General features: G+C 43.6%; 1 protein-coding gene across 3 annotated transcripts in view; it reads left to right on the forward strand.

The window, feature by feature from the left end:
* The first annotated feature begins 616 nt into the window (after positions 1-616).
* hpn (hepsin) overlaps positions 617-19345 on the forward strand; it is a 39780-nt gene continuing 21051 nt past the window's right edge. The window contains exons 1-11 of one of the 3 annotated variants that reach the window (XM_023801132.1): positions 617-844; positions 984-1029; positions 1552-1628; positions 7421-7519; positions 8606-8647; positions 8769-8898; positions 9163-9282; positions 10466-10506; positions 10705-10870; positions 11202-11398; positions 12226-12321. In XM_023801132.1, coding sequence (XP_023656900.1) covers positions 1610-1628; positions 7421-7519; positions 8606-8647; positions 8769-8898; positions 9163-9282; positions 10466-10506; positions 10705-10870; positions 11202-11398; positions 12226-12321 — 910 coding nt within the window. In that variant the 5' untranslated portion in view covers positions 617-844; positions 984-1029; positions 1552-1609. Of the gene's footprint in view, positions 845-867; positions 1030-1544; positions 1629-7420; positions 7520-8605; positions 8648-8768; positions 8899-9162; positions 9283-10465; positions 10507-10704; positions 10871-11201; positions 11399-12225; positions 12322-19345 lie in introns of those variants that run through there. The other 2 variants (XM_072716481.1, XM_023801133.1) reach the window with 2 other exon arrangements.

Consider the following 19345-nt stretch of genomic DNA (forward strand, 5'->3'; position numbering starts at 1 on the left):
AATCTTGAATCTTGAAAATGCTCATATAGTTTACTCAATTTACACAGGAATAACTTTTAAAAAGCATGCAAATTGAAACCTTTAAGATGAGCCAACTTTTTTTTTGAATGTGTGAGTAGAAACTAAACATATTGATCCAGCAACACATTGTGAATTCTTTCTATACAGAAATACATTGAACCTCTTTTTTCCCCTGTTCTGGGTCCTCCCATATTCCCTGTAGGTAATTTGCCACAAAAATGGTTCAATGTTGTTTGTTTACACTATACGAGTCATTATAAAAGCCTTAGCAATTTAGCAAATCTGTCTACATTCAGTCATTATTTAGTAATACGTTTACCTTATTGTATACAGACAAAATACGTTTAAAAAAATCAACAGTAGACTGGGACAACAAACACACTGCACAATAAAGGATAGTTTTGAAATATTGACATACTGTATAATGAAGCATTATTAAATACTGCATATAAAATTCAGGCTTTGTTTTTTTACGTTGCAGGTGTAGTGGAAATTCGGCGAAGCTTGGCTAATGAGAGTCCCCTTTCTAGCAAAAGGCAACGCTCTGATGACGTCGCCAGTATCTCTCCTGAGTCTGTGTGCCCTGGACAATTCGCGCAGATTGGGGCATCGAATTTCGTTGAATGTTAAGTTAGATTAAACAAAAACAACACAAAGAGCAAGATTTTCAAATGACCCCCTGTAGTCTTTCAGGTGAAATAACTTTATTAAAATGAGGTTCTCTTTTTTACTTTTACAAGACACTGGAAAAGAAGTGTAGAAATATACACTTTTAACTTACGTATGCCTACCGACAAAAGAAGAGATTGCTGGATTACAAAGGGTAGCCTATTTTTTTTATTTTTTTTTTGCATATTATCTTATTTTTTGTCCATTTTTAACACTCTTTCTGTAATTGTCGTACTTCGGAACGTATAATCAAACTTTTCACCTAACTCCTACTTTTTGTTTATTTTTATAAGATTTTCCACTTAAAAACCTGCCAGAAGACTTCGTTTTACATTTAAGGTAAGTCATATTACAGTATGTTGCTATAACAGAAAATAGTTTAGCAAAATATATGAAGACTTGAAATTTTTTGCAATATTGTTTATTACATATATAATATTTTACATTTGATATAGTGAATGCGAGGCCTGTACAAGCACAACGATATAATGTATATAATTATGTTAACATAATAAAGAAAGAAAAAAAGAAAGATGATGGTGATAGCAACAATGACTAAGACCTAGTAATGTGATCCAGATTTATATATACATAGACACACACACACACCCTATATTTTCATTCACATAAATACATTATTCGTGATATATATATATATATATATATATATATATATATATATATATATATATATATATATATACACACACACACACACACACACACACACACATATTATTCGGTAGATGTACTTACAACAAATCATGCATGCCCTTTTACCCTTTTGTATATTTAACTTAATTAACCCTTTTTTGCCTGAAAACAGCAGGTCCGCGTGCTGATGAACCTTTTTCATTCCAGGTTCTGAATATCAGTGAGCTTTGCATTGGTTGGAGGAAAGTGCGTTCTCTTCTGAGAGATGTCGGAGAAAAACAACGGTAAATGCTGTAAATGCATTTTAAAATACGTACACTTTGTCTCCTTCCAGCTCAGTCAGATGTTAAAGATTAATAGAAGTGGATGCTCTTTGTCGTATACTTTTTGTGCGCTCACTAATATGAAGGGGCTTTAAGAGGCCGTGTCCTAGATCAAAATACATTTAGATCGAACAATGGATATAATTTTAACTGGAACTTTTAGACAAAATTATTTTTAACGGTATGAAAAAGTACAATTATACCAGCAGTTTACCAGTTCCCATAACCTTTCCTTTGTATTTGTCTATCAGCAGTCCCCAATAATTCTTGAGCGTCGTCTATTATTATGCATTAAATGTGATTTTCCTTAGTCCTAATCCAACAGAACACAAGTTTAGTTTCGAATCAGCCTGAGATCTTAGCGGTTTGTTTGCATATGGTGACGTATTTCTAATCAAGAAACAGTTTGTATTATGAGTTAGTCTTGAACATCGGTCTGGGATTTAAATAGCTAAATGCAAAATTGGAATTTTTAATAATATTAAAATATGTACATTTTGAAAACGAACTTTTGTAATATTGCGTCCCCAATTCTTGGCCTGTATTTGGGTTTTGATTTGACACATTGATGTTAACTTAAGTTTTCAGAACAACATCAAGATTTATTATTGTATGAATATCCATTGGTGATAAAGTTGAATTCTCTTAAAATAAACATTCATTATCATTTGTTCTGTAATTGCCTTATGTTCCATAATCTGCCACTGTCATTTACAGGTATATATTATTATAATCTCTGTGATCGATGTATGTGTTATATTTGATGTATTTGGGGTTCTGTGATGATTTAAAGATATGTTTTTTTTTTGTCCGTGCCTTATGTTCTGGTTAAATGAATCCCAGTACTTTTAAAATGAGCTAAGACATACTAAAAAAGGTGTGTTTTTTCTTTTGTTATGCTATTGTCATATAATTGCTTATAATTATTTGATTTGTACAATTGATTTCTACATCAATTATCCTAGTGCAAACAAATTCACAGTAATAGGTACAGTAAGATATTGAGAATATTATTTCTCCTGTGACGCAGACCAGGTCAAGTTTTTACAAGATGGATGGATTTATTTCTGTTAACTGTAGGCTCATGGTTTTCAGAGGCGTTTAAGGCCTCTCTGTGGGAGGGAGCTGCAGGTAAGCCCAGCCTGACCTTAGATGTCTCTGCTCGCGAGGTCAGGCTTTTTTCTATAGACTCATTTGTTTCAGCCAAGCTCAGCTGAAACAATAGGAGCATTTGTTCTATAACAGGTAGCTTTAGGAATGCCAGAGAAAATGGAGGCTGCTAGTAAATTGCTGTCTGAGAGTGATAGGTGAGCACGACATTATCTTTTTTTTTGGGGGGGGGGGGGGGGGTTAAATAACAACTTCATGAACAATCATGAAAGAGTTATTATGTTTGAGTCCTATTTGATACTGACCCCCAGTGCTGGGTTTGTCAATTCTCCTTTAAGGTCTGCAGTGTTTTGAGGGCTGCCGCTATCCTAAATCCAGAGGAGCAGTGCTTCTGTCAGCATTTTTAAGTGTAGTAGTTATCATCAAAAATACACTTAACCGTTTTGTTTGACATTTCAGAAATATTTTTAGCAAAAAGTCACATACAGGTATGTCATTTTCCGTTCAACATCTGTTATAAAGAGATGAATAATCCTTTGACATGGAGATATTTGAGACATCAACTTCGCATTGAAGCGAGACATAAAGATTCATTATTCATTAAAATACTGCAAATCCCAGACACCAAGTATTAAAAACACATTTTCCATTCTCAAATATGAATAAAATGCCATGTCTCTTTGACCCTTTTGTATATTCTTAGCATGATTCAGGAGCGGAAAGAAATAAGTAAATAAATGGCATAACACTATTCACAGTCAAATTCCAAAAACAATTACAGTTAACCAAAAATGATTATATTTATGCTTTATGCAATTTCTTTCTTTTTTTAGAAATGTAATAAGTAGTTATATTGTGTCTGTGCATATTCATCAACCATTATGTTCATCAGTACGCACACATGACAATACTGTTTCTTTAAAAAAAATGTTTCTTTCAGTGTCATGTTAAAAGAATTAAAACTCTTAGTGTTTCCGACTATTAAATATTGATTATATGAATATTGAGATTTTAATATATTTTTTCAGTAAATTTCTAGGACCAATGTTCCCATTCTGCCTAGGTCTTGCTCTTTGCATGTGTCATCATTTGGTTCATTTCTTTATTTAAAGGGGCAGTTCACCCCAAAACTGAAAAAACTAATTTTTTAGCGGTGCTTTAGAGTTATCTGTCCATCGGGGTTGTTCTGCTAGGACTTATCTCATTTTGGAGATATCGGACATAGAAATATCAGTCTTCTCACAAGTGTAATGACACTGAATGGCATTCTTTTTGTCATGTTTAAAGCGCCAAAAAAACTACATTTAAAAAAATCAGCAGAAATAATGACCGAGTTACTCAAGATAATCCATAGACATTGTAATGTGCAGTTTAATGTAGAAACCACACACCAATCATATCACTGCGCAGAAGATAATACCAGGGTGCTTGTAAGACCACAGTAATTAATGCTGAAATTAATTACAATTGCCAGGGTGCTCGTTGTTTTGGGACCAGTCTGCCGCTGCTTCAGTGTCTTTGCTTATTAAAACGGTAACTCAAAACCGTTTGATGGGCCTTTTTCAAAGTTTTCGGAGGCATTGTATTAGTAGCAAATTGGAACTGACTAAATTTTGAGACAGATCCCCCCCAAAATTGAAGCAGCACCACAGTGATAGAAAAAACAGGGCAGTTTTGACACTTGGTACTATTAAGACATTTTCTCAAAAACTATTCGTCAGATGTTTTTCAAGCTTTGCAGAGGCATTTTATTGTAAATTCATGGGAATATTTTCCTGAAAAATATTTCCCCATCCCTCCAATGGGCTCACCAACTGTAGGAGGGGCCAAAGGGGTCGGATGCACTGTGAGTTGGGCAGTGGCCGAAGGCGGGGACTTTGGCGGTCCGATCCTTGGTTGCAGAAGCTAGCTCTAGGGACATGGAATGTCACCTCTCTGGTGGGGAAGGAGCCTGAGCTGGTGCGCGAGGTTGTGAGGTTCCGACTAGATATAGTCGGACTCACCTCGACACACAGCTTGGGCTCTGGAACCAGTCTCCTTGAGGGTGGTTGGACCCTCTTCCACTCTGGAGTTGCTCACAGGGAGAGGCGCCGAGCGGGGCTGGGCATACTTATTGCCCCCTGGCTGGGCACCTGTACATTGGGGTTTACCAAGGTGGACGAGAGGGTAGCCTCCCTTCACCTTCGGGTGGGGGGCTTATGCGCCAAATGGCAGTTCAGAATACCCACCCATTTTTGGAGACCTTGGAAGGGGCGTTGGAGAGCGCTCCTCCTGGGGACTCTGTTGTTCTGCTGGGGGACTTCAATGCTCACGTGGGCAATGACAGTGAGACCTGGAGGGGCGTGATTGGGAGAAACGCCCCCCCTGATCTGAACCCAAGTGGTGTTTTGTTATTGGACTTCTGTGCTCGTCACAGATTGTCCATAATGAACATCATGTTCAAGCATAAGGGTGTCCATATGTGCACTTGGCACCAGGACACCCTAGGCCGCAGTTCGATGATCGACTTTGTGGTCGTGTCGTCGGACTTGCGGCCGCACGTATTGGACACTCGGGTTAGGAGAGGGATGGAGCTGTCAACCGATCACGACCTGGTGGTGGGTTGGCTCCGCTGGTGGGGGAGGAAGCCGGTCAGACCTGGCAGACCCAAGCATATAGTGCAGGTCTGCTGGGAACGTCTGGCGGAATCCCCTGTCAGAAGGAGCTTCAACTCCTACCTCCAGCAGAACTTCACCCATGTCCTGGGGGAGTCGGGGGACATTGAGTTCGAATGGGCCATGTTCCGCGCCTCCATTGTGGAGGCGGCTGACCAGAGCTGTGGCCGTAAGGTGGTCGGTGCCTGTCGTGGCGGCAAACCCCGAACCTGCTGGTGGATACCAGCAGTGAGGGATGCCGTCTAGCGGAAGACGGAGTCCTATCGGGCCTTTTTGGCCTGTGGCACTCTGGAGGCAGCTGATGAGTACCGGTGGACCAAGCAGAACGCGGCTTCGGCGGTCGCTGAGGCAAAAACTAAGGGCGGGAAAGCGGTGCGGCATCAACACTGTTTATGGTGGGGATGCGGTGCTGCTAATCTCAGCTCGGGACATTGTGTGTCGGTGGAGGGAATACTTCGAAGACCTCCTCAATCCCACTGACATGCCTTCCATTTAGGAAGCAGAGTCTGGGGACTTAGGGGTGGACTCCCCTATCTCTGGGGCGGAGGTCGCTGAGGTGGTTAAAAAGCTCCTCGGTGGCCGGGCCCCAGGGGTGGATGAGATCGGCCCGGAGTTCCTCAAGGCTCTGGATGTTGCAGGGCTGTCTAGGTTGACACGCATCTGCAGCATCGCGTGGACATCGGAAGCAGTGCCTCTGGATTGGCAGACTGGGGTGGTGGTCTCCCTCTTCAAGAAGGGGAACCGGAGGGTGTGTTCCAACTATAGGGAGATCACACTCCTCAGCCTCCCTGCTAAGGTCTATTGGGGGGTGCTGGAGAGGAGGGTCTGTCGGATAGTCGAACCTCAGATTCAGGAGGAGCAGTGTGGTTTTCTCCCTGCCCATGGAACAGTGGACCAGCTCTATACTCTCGGCAGGGTTCTGGATGGTGCATGGGAGTTTGCCCAACCAATCTACATGTGCTTTGTGGACTTGGAGAAGACATTCAACCGCGTCCCTCGGGGAGTCCTGTGAGGAGTGCTCCGGGAGTATGGGGTGCCGGGCTACCTTATAAGGGCTGTTCAGTCCCTGTACAACCGGTGTCAGAGCTTGGTCCACATTGTCGGCAGTAAGTCAGACTCGTTTCCGGTGACGGTTGGACTCCGCCAGGGCTGCCCTTTGTCACCGATTCTGTTCAAAACTTTTATGGACAATTTCTAGGCGCAGCCCAGGCGTTGAGGGTGTCCGGTTTGGTGACCTCAGGATTAGGTCTCTGCTTTTTGCAGATGATGTGGTTCTGTTGGCCTCATCAGACCGTGACCTTCGGCTCTCACTGGAGCAGTTCGCAGCCGAGTGTGAAGCGGCTGGGATGAAAATCAGCACCTCCAAATCCGAGACTAAATGGAAACCCTAACAGAAGGCACAAAGTAACAGGCTTTCACTGAATCACAAATCTGTCCAAATATTTTGGTTCAGGTACAGAAAATTATAAGGTATCATCATCAGTTGTGTACCATTTTTCTGGCTTCCTGATATTTCCCAGGTGTAATTATAGAAGATTAACATATACTGTACATATATAACATATATATTTTGTTTCTAATCAACTTAGAAGGTGGGTCCAGTTGACTATTCTCAGAGTTACAGAAATATTCATCTTTATCATTTCCAATGTTGTTACCACCAGGTCCCAGAAAATCCTTTTGAAGTTTCCTATTAGACTATCTGATCACGGAGTCACCCTCCCTGAACTGTGAAGCAGAGTGACACATTAGGCAGGCCAATGATGGTAGTGATCCCACTAGGGAGAGTTTGCTTTAGCTTTGGAGAAAGTCTGCAGACTTTGGACTATTGATCACACTCTTCTGCCACCTTCTGCAACCTCACATAATGATGTACTGTTATTGTGGTTTGGATACCACAAATCAGATTCACACCTTTTTCTCATCTGTTGTTGGTTCCATGTGGTTAGGTGCCTGAAATAAATGCAGCACCATTTCTTTGTCTTGCAGGAAGTCAGGGGATTTCCTTTCTGACGCCTTGTAGGGTAATCACCTCCTTCTTGATCTTGTTCCTGCTAGTTGGGATTGGAGCAGCAGCTTGGGCTGTTGGTGAGAAAATATAGGCTCCATTGCTACACATAGATAAAAACCTGTTGGCTAGGTTGCTAATTCCTTTTGGGTTTGGTGTTGTACATTTTTATGAAGAAGTCATCAAAAGATTTTTTAAATTGTAGATAGTTTGAACACTCTAAAAATGTAAAAGTTAAGACAACCTAAAATTTCAAGGCAACTTACTGCACTACATTTTTGAGTTTTGAGGACTCAAACCAATTGTTGTGACAACTAATTATTTTTTATTCAGGTGATTCTGATTTTTAGTTTTACATACTAATAATTACAAACAACAAAGCTAATTGTTATAAATGAAGATAAAACAGTTCAATTAGCATGTTTATTTTCAACATGATAGTAATAAATAATAGCGGATACATTTTGAGGATTCCTGTGGGGAATGACAGCAAACTTGACTTTGAAGGGCAGCTACTGGTTGTGGTGCCCAGGGAGCTGGGGGTCACCGGCTTTGCTCAAGGGCCCCCACATGTGCTGATGCTGGGCTTGAACTGTATGGAACATAAGCTGAATAAGGTGCTAACGCAAAAACACTTTTTACAGTTTTATAACTGTTCATAGTTTTGGCAGCATCCTAGTCCAGAGGGGGCAGCATGTAGCTCAGTGGGTTAAACCTCTATGCCTCTGACTCAAAGATTGCCAGTTCAAGCCCAGCCCAGCATATGTTTGGGTACTGTTTTTGTACCCCAGGGTACTGCAATGGGTGAAGCCTTAGTATGCTAAACTCAAATTTTTAAATCTTTACGCAGACAATAGGTTAGAACAAGTTTTGTAGTTAGCAATTCTTAGTATGCACAACTAAATATTTGAAGTTTTTATAGATATGAAAGATAAATTACCTGAATGAAAAATAATTACTTGACATAACAATATGTGTTTTTCTTAAAAATGTAAAAGTTTGAGTTGCCCATAAAACTCAAACATTTAGTGTAGTAAGTAGCCTTGAAAGTTGTCTTACCTTTGTTCTTTTACAGTGAATATAAATAGTTTAAATATAATTTAGTATATATTTTTCAGTACATTATACATTTTCAACATATTATAATATTATATTTTTGTCTTCAGTAACATTTTTAATCAAGCAAGAAGAAACAGGTTTATATGATGGTAAGTAATTTTAATTATTATTTTGTTCAGGTGTGGTCACATATAAATCACCTTAATTTATTTTGCTGCTTCTTCAAAATCTTTTCAGTATTCAGTGTTTTTCTCTTTGGCTTCCTTCCAGTCCAGGTGAACTCAGTTGACCAACGGCTGAGTGTGTTTGATCGCATGCAGGGCAGGTGGCGGTCTGTCTGTTCATCCAGCTCCAATGAGCTCCTGGCCAACATCAGCTGCGAAGAGATGGGCTTTGTTAGGTGAATCCAGCACCAGGCATAGATATAACAGTCAAATGTAGTCGTATCCAGATTCTCCTGTCACCAGCCCACAATTTTGAATCTTCCCCTCTCTTTCTGTTCTATTTATGTTATATTTTTCTGTTGTCCTTTCTCTGTTATTCTTTTCACCAAGTCTTTTTAATACCATTTTATTTAGTACTAAAGCACCTTAAAGTGTTGAATGTTGATACTGTTAATGGATATCTAGAACTACATTTTGGCACCTGTCCATCTCTGGTCTAGGGCTCTCAATCACTCAGTATACAGCATTCTCAACGGCATCAACAATTCCGAGGATTTCTTCTGTGTGGGTGTGGAAGAGTTAACATATGGAAAAAAGTTTCGAGAGCTCCTCTTTCCATGGTAACCCTTTTTGTTGAGTCTTTACTATAAATTTTGGACAGTACACTGTAAAAAAGAAATAGTTAAGACCACTTCATATTTCAAGGTAACTTACTTCCCTAGATTTTTTAGTTTTGAGGGCAACTCAAACTTTTAAGTGTTGAAGAAAACCACCAGTTGTTGTGACAACTAATTTTTTTGTTCAGATAATTTATCTTTCATATATATAAAAACTTCTAATTTTTAGGTTTACATAAGTACAAAAGTGCCAACTTATTGTCTTTTGTTTGGATGATTTAGCTTTCATACATATGTGTAAAAACTTAAAAATTTGAGTTTCATCTATTAAGATCAAAGCAGTACCCAGGGCGCAGTGCCATTCTCCAGCATCCACAGATGTGCTGAGGCTGGGCTTGAACTGGTGACTTTTGGATCACAGGCACAGGTTTAACCCATTGAGCCACAGGCTGCCCCAACTTGACTGTGACTTTGCCAAAACTCTAAGCAGTCATAAAACTGTAAATAGTCCTTTTGTGTTGGCACTTTATTCAGCATACTTTCCAAACACCTGAGTGTGTGGCTCAGTGGTTCTCTGTACCCATGGTTCAAAGGTTACTAGTTCAACCCCAGCCTCAGCATATCTGTGGGTCTTTGAGCAAGGCCTTTGACCCCCCACCCCAGCTCCCTAGGCACCACAACAGGTGGCTGTCCATCACAGCCCAGCTTGCTCTCATGGACAGCAACATGGACAAGGTGAGAAGAGAATTTCCTCAAAAACATCTTCAAAATGTGTCAACTATTACTTGTTACTAGAATGTTAACTGAAATTGTTGTTTATTTTAATTCATAATAATTAGTTGGCACAGAATTTGCTGTTTTGAATGCTTAGTATGTTAAAATCAAATTTTTAAGCATATGAATGATAAATCACCTGAACCAAAGACAATAAGTTGGCACACGTTTGGAATTCTTGGTATGTAAAACTGAAAAACTGAAGTTTTTATAGATATGAACGATAAATTATCTGAACAAAAAAAAAGTTATTGGCACAACAATAGGTAATTTTCTTCAAAACTTAGAAATCTGAGTCCTTAAAACTCAAAAATCTAGTGCAGTAAGTTGCCTTGAAATTTTAAGTTGTCAACTTTTTTATAGTCTAAATGTTACTAAAATGTGAAGTCTTAATTTCTCCTTGTTCATGTAGCAACTGTGACAGTGGGCTGATCCTTAGAGTGCAATGTCAAGGTAAATATTTAGTAGAAAACTGATAGTCCTGCTTGCTACTGCAGCCTTCCCAGATTCTATTTTTCCCGATTGTGCTATTTTCTAACTTTTCCTCCTCAACCTACTCTCATTTCAAACTGAAGTGGCTCCTTCTGTCATTCTGTTATCTACTTCCCCCCTTCTTTCTCTCATTCTTTCACTAACTGATTTCCATTCCAGACTGTGGGCGCCGTAGCCTAACAGAGGATCGCATCGTCGGGGGGCTGGATGCCCGGCAGGGCAGCTGGCCATGGCAGGTTAGCCTGCAGTATGATGGGGTTCACCAGTGTGGCGGCTCCATCATCTCCGACCGCTGGATAGTCAGTGCTGCTCACTGTTTCCCAGAGTAAGTGTCTGTTTCCTCTCTGTTCACCATTAAGTGTACCTGTTTACTACTGACTATCCTATGCCTCTTAATATTACTGACAACAAAATTATCAAGTCAAAGCATCTTTATTGTCATAACAGCTCTTTGATGAATGGGTCACACACGGAGATGAAATATTCCTCATTGGTCATGGTACACAAAACAGAAAATAGAATATAAATATTTGACAGATCTTTATTATTATTATTATTATTATTATTATTTGTTGTTGTTCTTGTAGTATTAATGAGAAAATGGCTAAACATGATTGAATTTTGGTGCTGTTTGCCTCTGGTTCCCTTCCTCCTAGGCGGTATCGCCACGTAGCTCGGTGGAGGGTACTTCTTGGCTCCATCTACAAAGCTCACACTCACAGCAGCGTGCATACAGCTGAGGTGCAGACGGTGGTCTTCCACAGTAGCTACCTGCCCTTTGTGGACCCCAATGTTGACGATAATAGTCGTGATATTGCCGTCTTGGCCCTTACCAGCCGGCTGCAGTTCACTGGTGAGAACCTCTAAACTGCTAGATAGTGCTGTCACATGTTGGATATATGTTGAGTTTTCAGATATATTGCAACCCACCCAGAATTCCAGATGATTATTTGCTTTTGTTGTTTTACTAAAAAATCATTTCAACTGTGCAATTCATGTTTATTTTCATAACAATAATAAAATTAATTGAAATCAGCAGTGCTTTGTGGAGTCTAGTATGGGGTGTTATTTAGAAGAGGAAACAAATTTTATGTGCGGTCTCAAGTGCAGCTTTTTCTCAAATAGCAGTCCTATCATGCCTCTCTAGCTCAGTTTATTGCCCACAAGCATGTCATTTATGGTCTGTTTTTTCTATTTGCTATTCAACAGTCCTGGGGGTCTCCTCTGGGTATTCCAGTTTCCTACTGCAATCCAAAGGCATGAAGTTATGCTTTTTGCTATCTGTAAATTGCCTGTATGATATTTTGTATGTGTGTTATATTTTTTGTGATTATTACATTGTGGGTACCACATCTCCCAACAATGTGATAAAAATCTATAACTTTTTACCTCGTGGAGACATGTTTTTGGTCCCGACAAGAATAACCTCAATCTGAGGTTAAGAAACATATGGGGGTGGGTCAGTATGGGGTTTCAGTCAATAGCTCATGTGTTACTGTGTTTTCTGTTTGTTGGCTTTCCAAAGGGAGTAGGACTTTTTCCTGGTAAGGGTTTTCCTGATTCATTTTCGTTGATCACAGCACTTTTGGTATTGATTGGTATTCATTTTGTTAAAACGGTCATTATGTGAAATGTACTTCGAAAACTTTCTAGTGATCTTTTTTTTCTGGTTTGGGACAGAATATATTCAGCCAGTGTGCCTTCCAACCTACGGCCAGCGACTGATTGATGGACAGATGGGAACTGTCACAGGCTGGGGCAACACTGAGTATTATGGTAAGTAAAAAGCCACTATGTCCAAGTTGGATCCAGGGGTGCTGACCCTGTGCTATGACCCCAGGCTAACTGTAACCTCAGCAAGATGGGATGTGTGAAATTTATATATATATATATATATATATATGTGTGGGCCCCACTACTGGCGTGAAATGCGGGGCACGTGTGGGCCTCACAACGTGGGGCCCTTGTGGGCTGCTCACACTAAGCAGAGTGGGACCCATTGTGGGCCCACAGTTTGCCCACACTTTGGGTCGGCCTCCCCTGTGGGCATACTATGGGCACACTGTGGGGTGTACTGCGTATTGAGCATACTTTGGGCAAACTGTGGGCATACTGTGGGCCTACTGGGGGGACATTGGGAGGAAGGAAAGCTGTGAAGCCACAGTGCTCCAGTGTCTCCGTGGGCATGCTTTGTGGGTCTTTAAATAAAATTAGTTTGGTCCTATACTGCCAGTATACCACAACGTTATTATTAATGCGTATGCAGAATATTTGCACTTATTGAAAGTAGCAGTAATAAACTACAAGTACTGTAATATGTTTCAAACACATCTGTTCACGGACAGGTTGGAAGAAAAAAATAAAGAAAACATATTGAAAATTGAATACAAAACTGAGTATGTGGATTGAGTACTACATTTTTTTATTAAACAGAACAATGGGCACATAGTATTACATACATAAAAAAATCAATATTAAAATCAATCCCCTCAGTGTCCTTCGGCTCCTTCCCCCATCCCGGTCTCTAGCATTCCGCAGCCATGTTTTAACTGAAGATTCTGCCTCTGAGGCTGTGGCCTGGCTACTTTTTGTCACAGCATCTAATTGAGAAAAAAAACTGAAATGCTAATGTAAAAAAAAAAAAACAAGAGGTTGTCCAAGTGCAAAGTATATACTTGTGTTTTCCCTACTATCATGTAGTTTCCCAGGACTTTGTTGGTTCCATAGTTCTTGGAACTTTTTGGACAAAAAGGGCTTTACAGTGAATTAAAATGTCAGTCGCGAAAGGTCAAGTCTAGTTGAGTCACAGGTGGAGCCTTTAAACTAGCTTTGGAACAGAACTTAAGATCAAGTTAGAAGTTTAAGTTAAGTCAACTTCCCAGGCTGATCTGTCTTTATGAAATACCATCATGCCCTTATTTTCTAGTGACATCTGCAACACAAAACTTGTATACTGTATTTCCAAGTCACAAAATATTCCGTAATTTGGTCTTTACAATTAAATTCAAGATTTGATGTTGTTCTTAGGGTCTTATTGCATATGAACATTACATACTGTACCTATGACTGCTCTGCAGGCCAGCATCTCCCCAAAAGCTATCTTCTGGCCAGAGCCCCGCCAGCACAACTGCTGGGCCCCCCAATTGTTGCCAGATACTTTACCTAAATTGAGGTAATAATATACAGTGGTACCGCAGTTCTCAAACTCATTAGAACTCAAATTTCTTAAAAGTCAAACCAACCAGTTCGAAAAAAAATTACCTAGAGCTCAATCTGAATCTCAGAAGTCAAACCGTGAACGCTGACCTAAGAACTTGTAAGCACGGGGAAATGAGTCACGCAGCACGTGACTCATTGGGTGACCGAACGGAGACAAAGACGCAGACGTCAGGGTATCGGAGAATACGGGGTTTAATTACAGGTAAGGCAGGCAAACGCAGACAGACAATACAATGACCGGACTGGGGAAACAAACGCGGACGAAATACAGAGGACTAATGACAACAACCAGAAACAGCTGATCACACTGGGATTCCACACGGGGTTAACGGGGGGCGGGGCACACGGAAAGAGCAGACGATTGGGGCAGGATACATTGTTTGGATACATTTATTTTCTTACTTTACAAATTACTGTTTTGTAAATGTGCTTAGATGTGTTTATTACAGTATATGCACAAAATGAACCTGATAAAATAAAAATAAAAAATTAAATAAATAAATAAAAAACATTTAGGTGTAATTTTTTGGGGCTGGGAACCAAATGAATTGGTTTTCCATTATTTCTTATGGGGAAAATTCGATCACAACTTGAACTCCTTAGGATTCGATCCAGAGTTCTTAATGGGGATTAAATTCGAGTTCTGAGGTACTACTGTATTAGTGTATTCACAAGACAGCAGCAAACTATAATGGAAAATGTAATAAACTTGTGATAGAACATAGCATACACACACACACACACACGTGTACAAAGTTATCTAGAGAAAAGAAAATGCCAAGAAAAACATGAGAAAGTAGTGTACGGATACCGTTTATATTGTCTATTTGTCACGGCTACGTCACGTGGGTCAAACGCCACACTCAAGGAAAAGGGACAATTAAAGCAAAACTGTTTTTTTTTTAGCCTAATCACAAAGGCCCACTAGTTAGAACCCCAGATGACCACTTTGCCCCCAATAAACCTTATAAGCCTCGACTATGCCACCTGATGTAACAATAGGGCACAAGGACCCTCCAATTGGGTTCAGACTGTTTGTGCTGGTATGAGTCGCTCCAAACACCTGACGGCTCGCATTTTACCAATTTATTATACAAGGAATAAAAACACACACCAAAGCTAGCAAATGACATGCAAAGACATAGTAAAAATTAAATAAAAGTCCCTTCAGGGTCCACTATGAAGTCGGTGGAGCCAGGCGATGTCCGTGCGGTAGATGGTCCCCAATAGCCCGTTCCCATCCGCCCGAGCCTATAAGGGCGGCACGAAACCAAGGCAAACGAACAGATTCTGCCACGGCACGACAGGTAAAAAGGATTCAACCAAGGATTCTTCCCCACAATACCAATTTATCCCTTTTTCCCCCCACAATCACCTTATAGGGATACCGAGACTGTATCACAGCAAAACCCACGCTACCACCCCCACAGGGCACTGCAATAATAATCACAAACGAATCGAAACACCAGTGCTCACTCAGCATGGTAAAGTTGGTTTTATATTCGATATTCGTTTGATATTCAGATTTGCCTCCCCTACTGTATATCTTTGAAACGACACCACCAAAAATCATAAGTAACATTCTCTGTTTCAGGAGAAAATGCAGATTGTACTACAATATTGCAAAGTGAGTGATATGTTCATTAATTATTGTAGTGACAAGGCATTTTCTGCGAAACTAATAAGCCAACGTTGGAAGCGCAGCTTTTTGCTAGGGACAGTCTACAAAGTGCAAAGTGCATTCTGGAGAAACAAGCATTGCTACTGGAGCTTTTCTGCTAAGATTTTTTAATACAAACATCTGTGAAATTGCAATAATTTCACATTCATACTAAACCAATTTCTCCCACTTCAGAGGTTGTAGTGGTTGCCAGAGGTGCCCCCTGACTTACTACAGGTGGAATTTCTCAGAAATATCCAACCACGACCGCACAGTAATTCAATAAGTTTTTTGGAAAATTACTGTAAACCACACAAATGGATTTCTCCCACTTCAAAGGTTGTAGTAGTTGCCAGAGCTGATGACTGACTTACTACAAGTATCCCTAAAAGGGACCAAACAGGGGACACAATGGAACTCAGAGCACAGCACCACCTGGGGGAAACAAAAACCAAAACACATTAACAAGCAAATGGAAACTGTACAGGCACTAAGAACAAGCAGGACAGCAACACCCAGGACACCAACTGAACAAACGTAGACACGAACAGGGACACTAAGGACAGGAACAGGAGACCCAAAGAAAGCAAGGAAGGGGACAATGAAGGGACAGCACCGGAGGGCACACTGACCAAAGGGGGAGAGGGGAAGACCAAGTGAACAAGGAGGGAATATGGGGAAACCACCCACAAGGGGAACCAAACCAGGGGATGGGGGCACAAAGGGAGGGAAAAAAAAACCAGGAGCTGAAGGGAAGGCAGGAGCAGCCGGGGCCACAGGCAACCGTGAGGCCGGAGCTGGAGGGACCTTCACCAACCGCGAGATAGGAGGTGGAGGTGACAGTTGAAGAGACTGCCACAGCCGACAATGGCTTAACCCTTTGGGGTCTAGGGGTAGGAAACACACTTTCACTGACTGGGGCATGATCACAAATTTCTTCAAATATCATAAACTTAATTCATGGCAAATAAATTATTTCTCTCCTGGAGCCGACACCTTATCGTGGTGGAGGGGTTTGCGTGTTCCAATGATCCCAGGAGCTAAGTTGCCTGGGGCTTTATGCCCATGGTAGGGTCACCCAAGGCAAACAGGTCCTGGGTGAGGAACCAGACGAAGTGCGGCTCAAAAGACCCCTCATGAAGAAAAACATAATGGATTCACGTTTTCCCTTGCCCGGACGCGGGTCACCGGGGCCCCCCCCTGGAGCCAGGCCTGGGGATGGGGCTCGATGGCGAGCGCCTGGTGGCCAGGCCTACACCCATGGGGCCTGGTCGGGCACAGCCCGAACAAGGCACGTGGGTCCCCCTTCCAATGGGCTCACCACCTGTAGGAGGGGCCATAGGGGTCGGGTGCAATGTGAGTTGGGCAGTGGCCGAAGGCGGGGACCTTGGCGATCCGATCCTCGGCTACAGAAGCTAGCTCTAGGGACATGGAATGTCACCTCTCTGGTGGGGAAGGAGCCTGAGCTGGTGCGCGAGGCTGTGAAGTTCCGACTAGATGTAGTCGGGCTCACCTCGACGCACGGCCTGGGCTCTGGAACCAGTCTCCTCGAAGGGGGCTGGACCCTCTTCCACTCTGGAGTTGCCCACGGGGAGAGGCGCCGAGCTGGGGTGGGCTTACTTATTGCCCCCTGGCTGGGCGCCTGTACATTGGGGTTTACCGCGGTGGACGAGAGGGTAGCCTCCCTTCGCCTTCGGGTGGGGGGACGGGTCCTGACTGTTGTTTGCGCTTATGCGCCAAATGGCAGTTCAGAATACCCACCCTTTTTGGAGTCCATGGAAGGGGTGTTGGAGAGCGCTCCTCCCGGGGACTCTCTCGTTCTGCTGGGGGACTTCAATGCTCACGTGGGCAATGACAGTGAGACCTGGAGGGGCGTGATTGGGAGGAACGGCCCCCCCGATCTGAACCTGAGTGGTGTTTTATTATTGGACTTCTGTGCCCGTCACAGATTGTCCATAATGAACACCATGTTCAAGCATAAGGGTGTCCATATGTGCACTTGGCACCAGGACACCCTAGGCCGCAGTTCGATGATCGACTTTGTGGTCGTGTCATCGGACTTGCGGCCGCATGTATTGGACACTCGGGTGAGGAGAGGGGCGGAGCTGTCAACCGATCACCACCTGGTGGTGGGTTGGCTCCGCTGGTGGGGGAGGAAGCCGGTCAGACCTGGCAGACCCAAGCGTATAGTGCGGGTCTGCTGGGAACGTCTGGCGGAATCCCCTGTCAGGGGGAGTTTCAACTCCTACCTCCGGCAGAACTTCGCCCATGTCCCGGGGGAGGCGGGGGACATTGAGTCCGAATGGGTCATGTTCCGCGCCTCCATTGTCGAGGCGGCTGACCGGAGCTGTGGCCGTAAGGTGGTCGGTGCTTGTCGCGGCGGCAATCCCCGAACCCGCTGGTGGACACCGGCGGTGAGGGATGCCGTCAAGCTGAAGAAGGAGTCCTATCGGGCCTTTTTGGCCTGTGGGACTCTGGAAGCAGCTGATGAGTACCGGCGGGCCAAGCGGAACGCGGCTTCGGCGGTTGCTGAGGCAAAAACTCGGGTATGGGAGGAGTTTGCCGAGGCCATGGAGAACGACTTCCGTACGGCTTCGAGGAGATTCTGGTCCACCATCCGGCGTCTCAGGGCGGGAAAGCGGTGCAGCATCAACACTATTTATGGTGGGGATGGTGCACTGCTGACCACAGCTCGGGATGTTGTGGGTCGGTGGAAGGAATACTTCGAAGACCTCCTCAATCCCACCGACACGCCTTCCAATGAGGAAGCAGAGTCTGGGGACTTGGGGGTGGACTCGCCTATCTCTGGGGCAGAGGTCGCTGAGGTGGTTAAAAAGCTCCTCGGTGGCCGGGCCCCGGGGGTGGATGAGATCCGCCCGGAGTTCCTCAAGGCTCTGGATGTTGCGGGGCTGTCTTGGTTGACACGCATCTGCGGCATCGCGTGGACATCGGGGGCGGTGCCTCTGGATTGGCAGACCGGGGTGGTGGTCCCCCTCTTCAAGAAAGGGGACCGGAGGGTGTGTTCCAACTATAGGGGGATCACACTCCTCAGCCTCCCTGGTAAGGTCTATTCGGGGGTGCTGGAGAGGAGGGTCCGTCGGATAGTCGAACCTCGGATTCAGGAGGAGCAGTGTGGTTTTCGGCCTGGCCGTGGAACAGTGGACCAGCTCTATACTCTCCGCAGAGTCCTTGAGGGTGTGTGGGAGTTTGCCCAACCAGTCTACATGTGCTTTGTGGACTTGGAGAAGGCATTCGACCGCGTCCCTCGGGGAGTTCTGTGGGGAGTTCTCCGGGAGTATGGGGTGCCGGGCTGCCTTATAAGGGCTGTTCAGTCCCTGTACAACCGGTGTCAGAGCTTGGTCCGCATTGCCGGCAGTAAGTCGGACTCGTTCCCGGTGAGGGTTGGACTCCGCCAGGGCTGCCCTTTATCACCGATTCTGTTCATAACTTTTATGGACAGAATTTCTAGGCGCAGCCGGGGCATTGAGAGTGTCCGGTTTGGTGACCTCAGGATTGGGTCTCTACTTTTTGCAGATGATGTGGTTCTGTTGGCTTCATCAGACCGCGACCTTCGGCTCTCACTGGAGCAGTTCGCAGCCGAGTGTGAAGCGGCTGGAATGAAAATCAGCACCTCCAAATCCGAGACCATGGTCCTCAGCCGGAAAAGGGTGGAGTGCTCTCTCCGGGTCAGGGAGGAGGTCCTTCCCCAAGTGGAGGAGTTTAAGTATCTCTGGGTCTTGTTCACGAGTGAGGGAAGGATGGAGCGGGAGATCGACAGGCGGATCGGTGCGGCGTCAGCAGTGATGCGGGCGCTGCATCGGTCTGTCGTGGTGAAGAAGGAGCTGAGCCAAAAGGCAAAGCTCTCGATTTACCAGTCGATCTACGTTCCTACCCTCACCTATGGTCACGAGCTTTGGGTAG

The sequence above is a fragment of the Paramormyrops kingsleyae genome, chromosome 9, assembly GCF_048594095.1.
Source record: "Paramormyrops kingsleyae isolate MSU_618 chromosome 9, PKINGS_0.4, whole genome shotgun sequence".
In the NCBI taxonomy this organism is placed as follows: domain Eukaryota; kingdom Metazoa; phylum Chordata; class Actinopteri; order Osteoglossiformes; family Mormyridae; genus Paramormyrops; species Paramormyrops kingsleyae.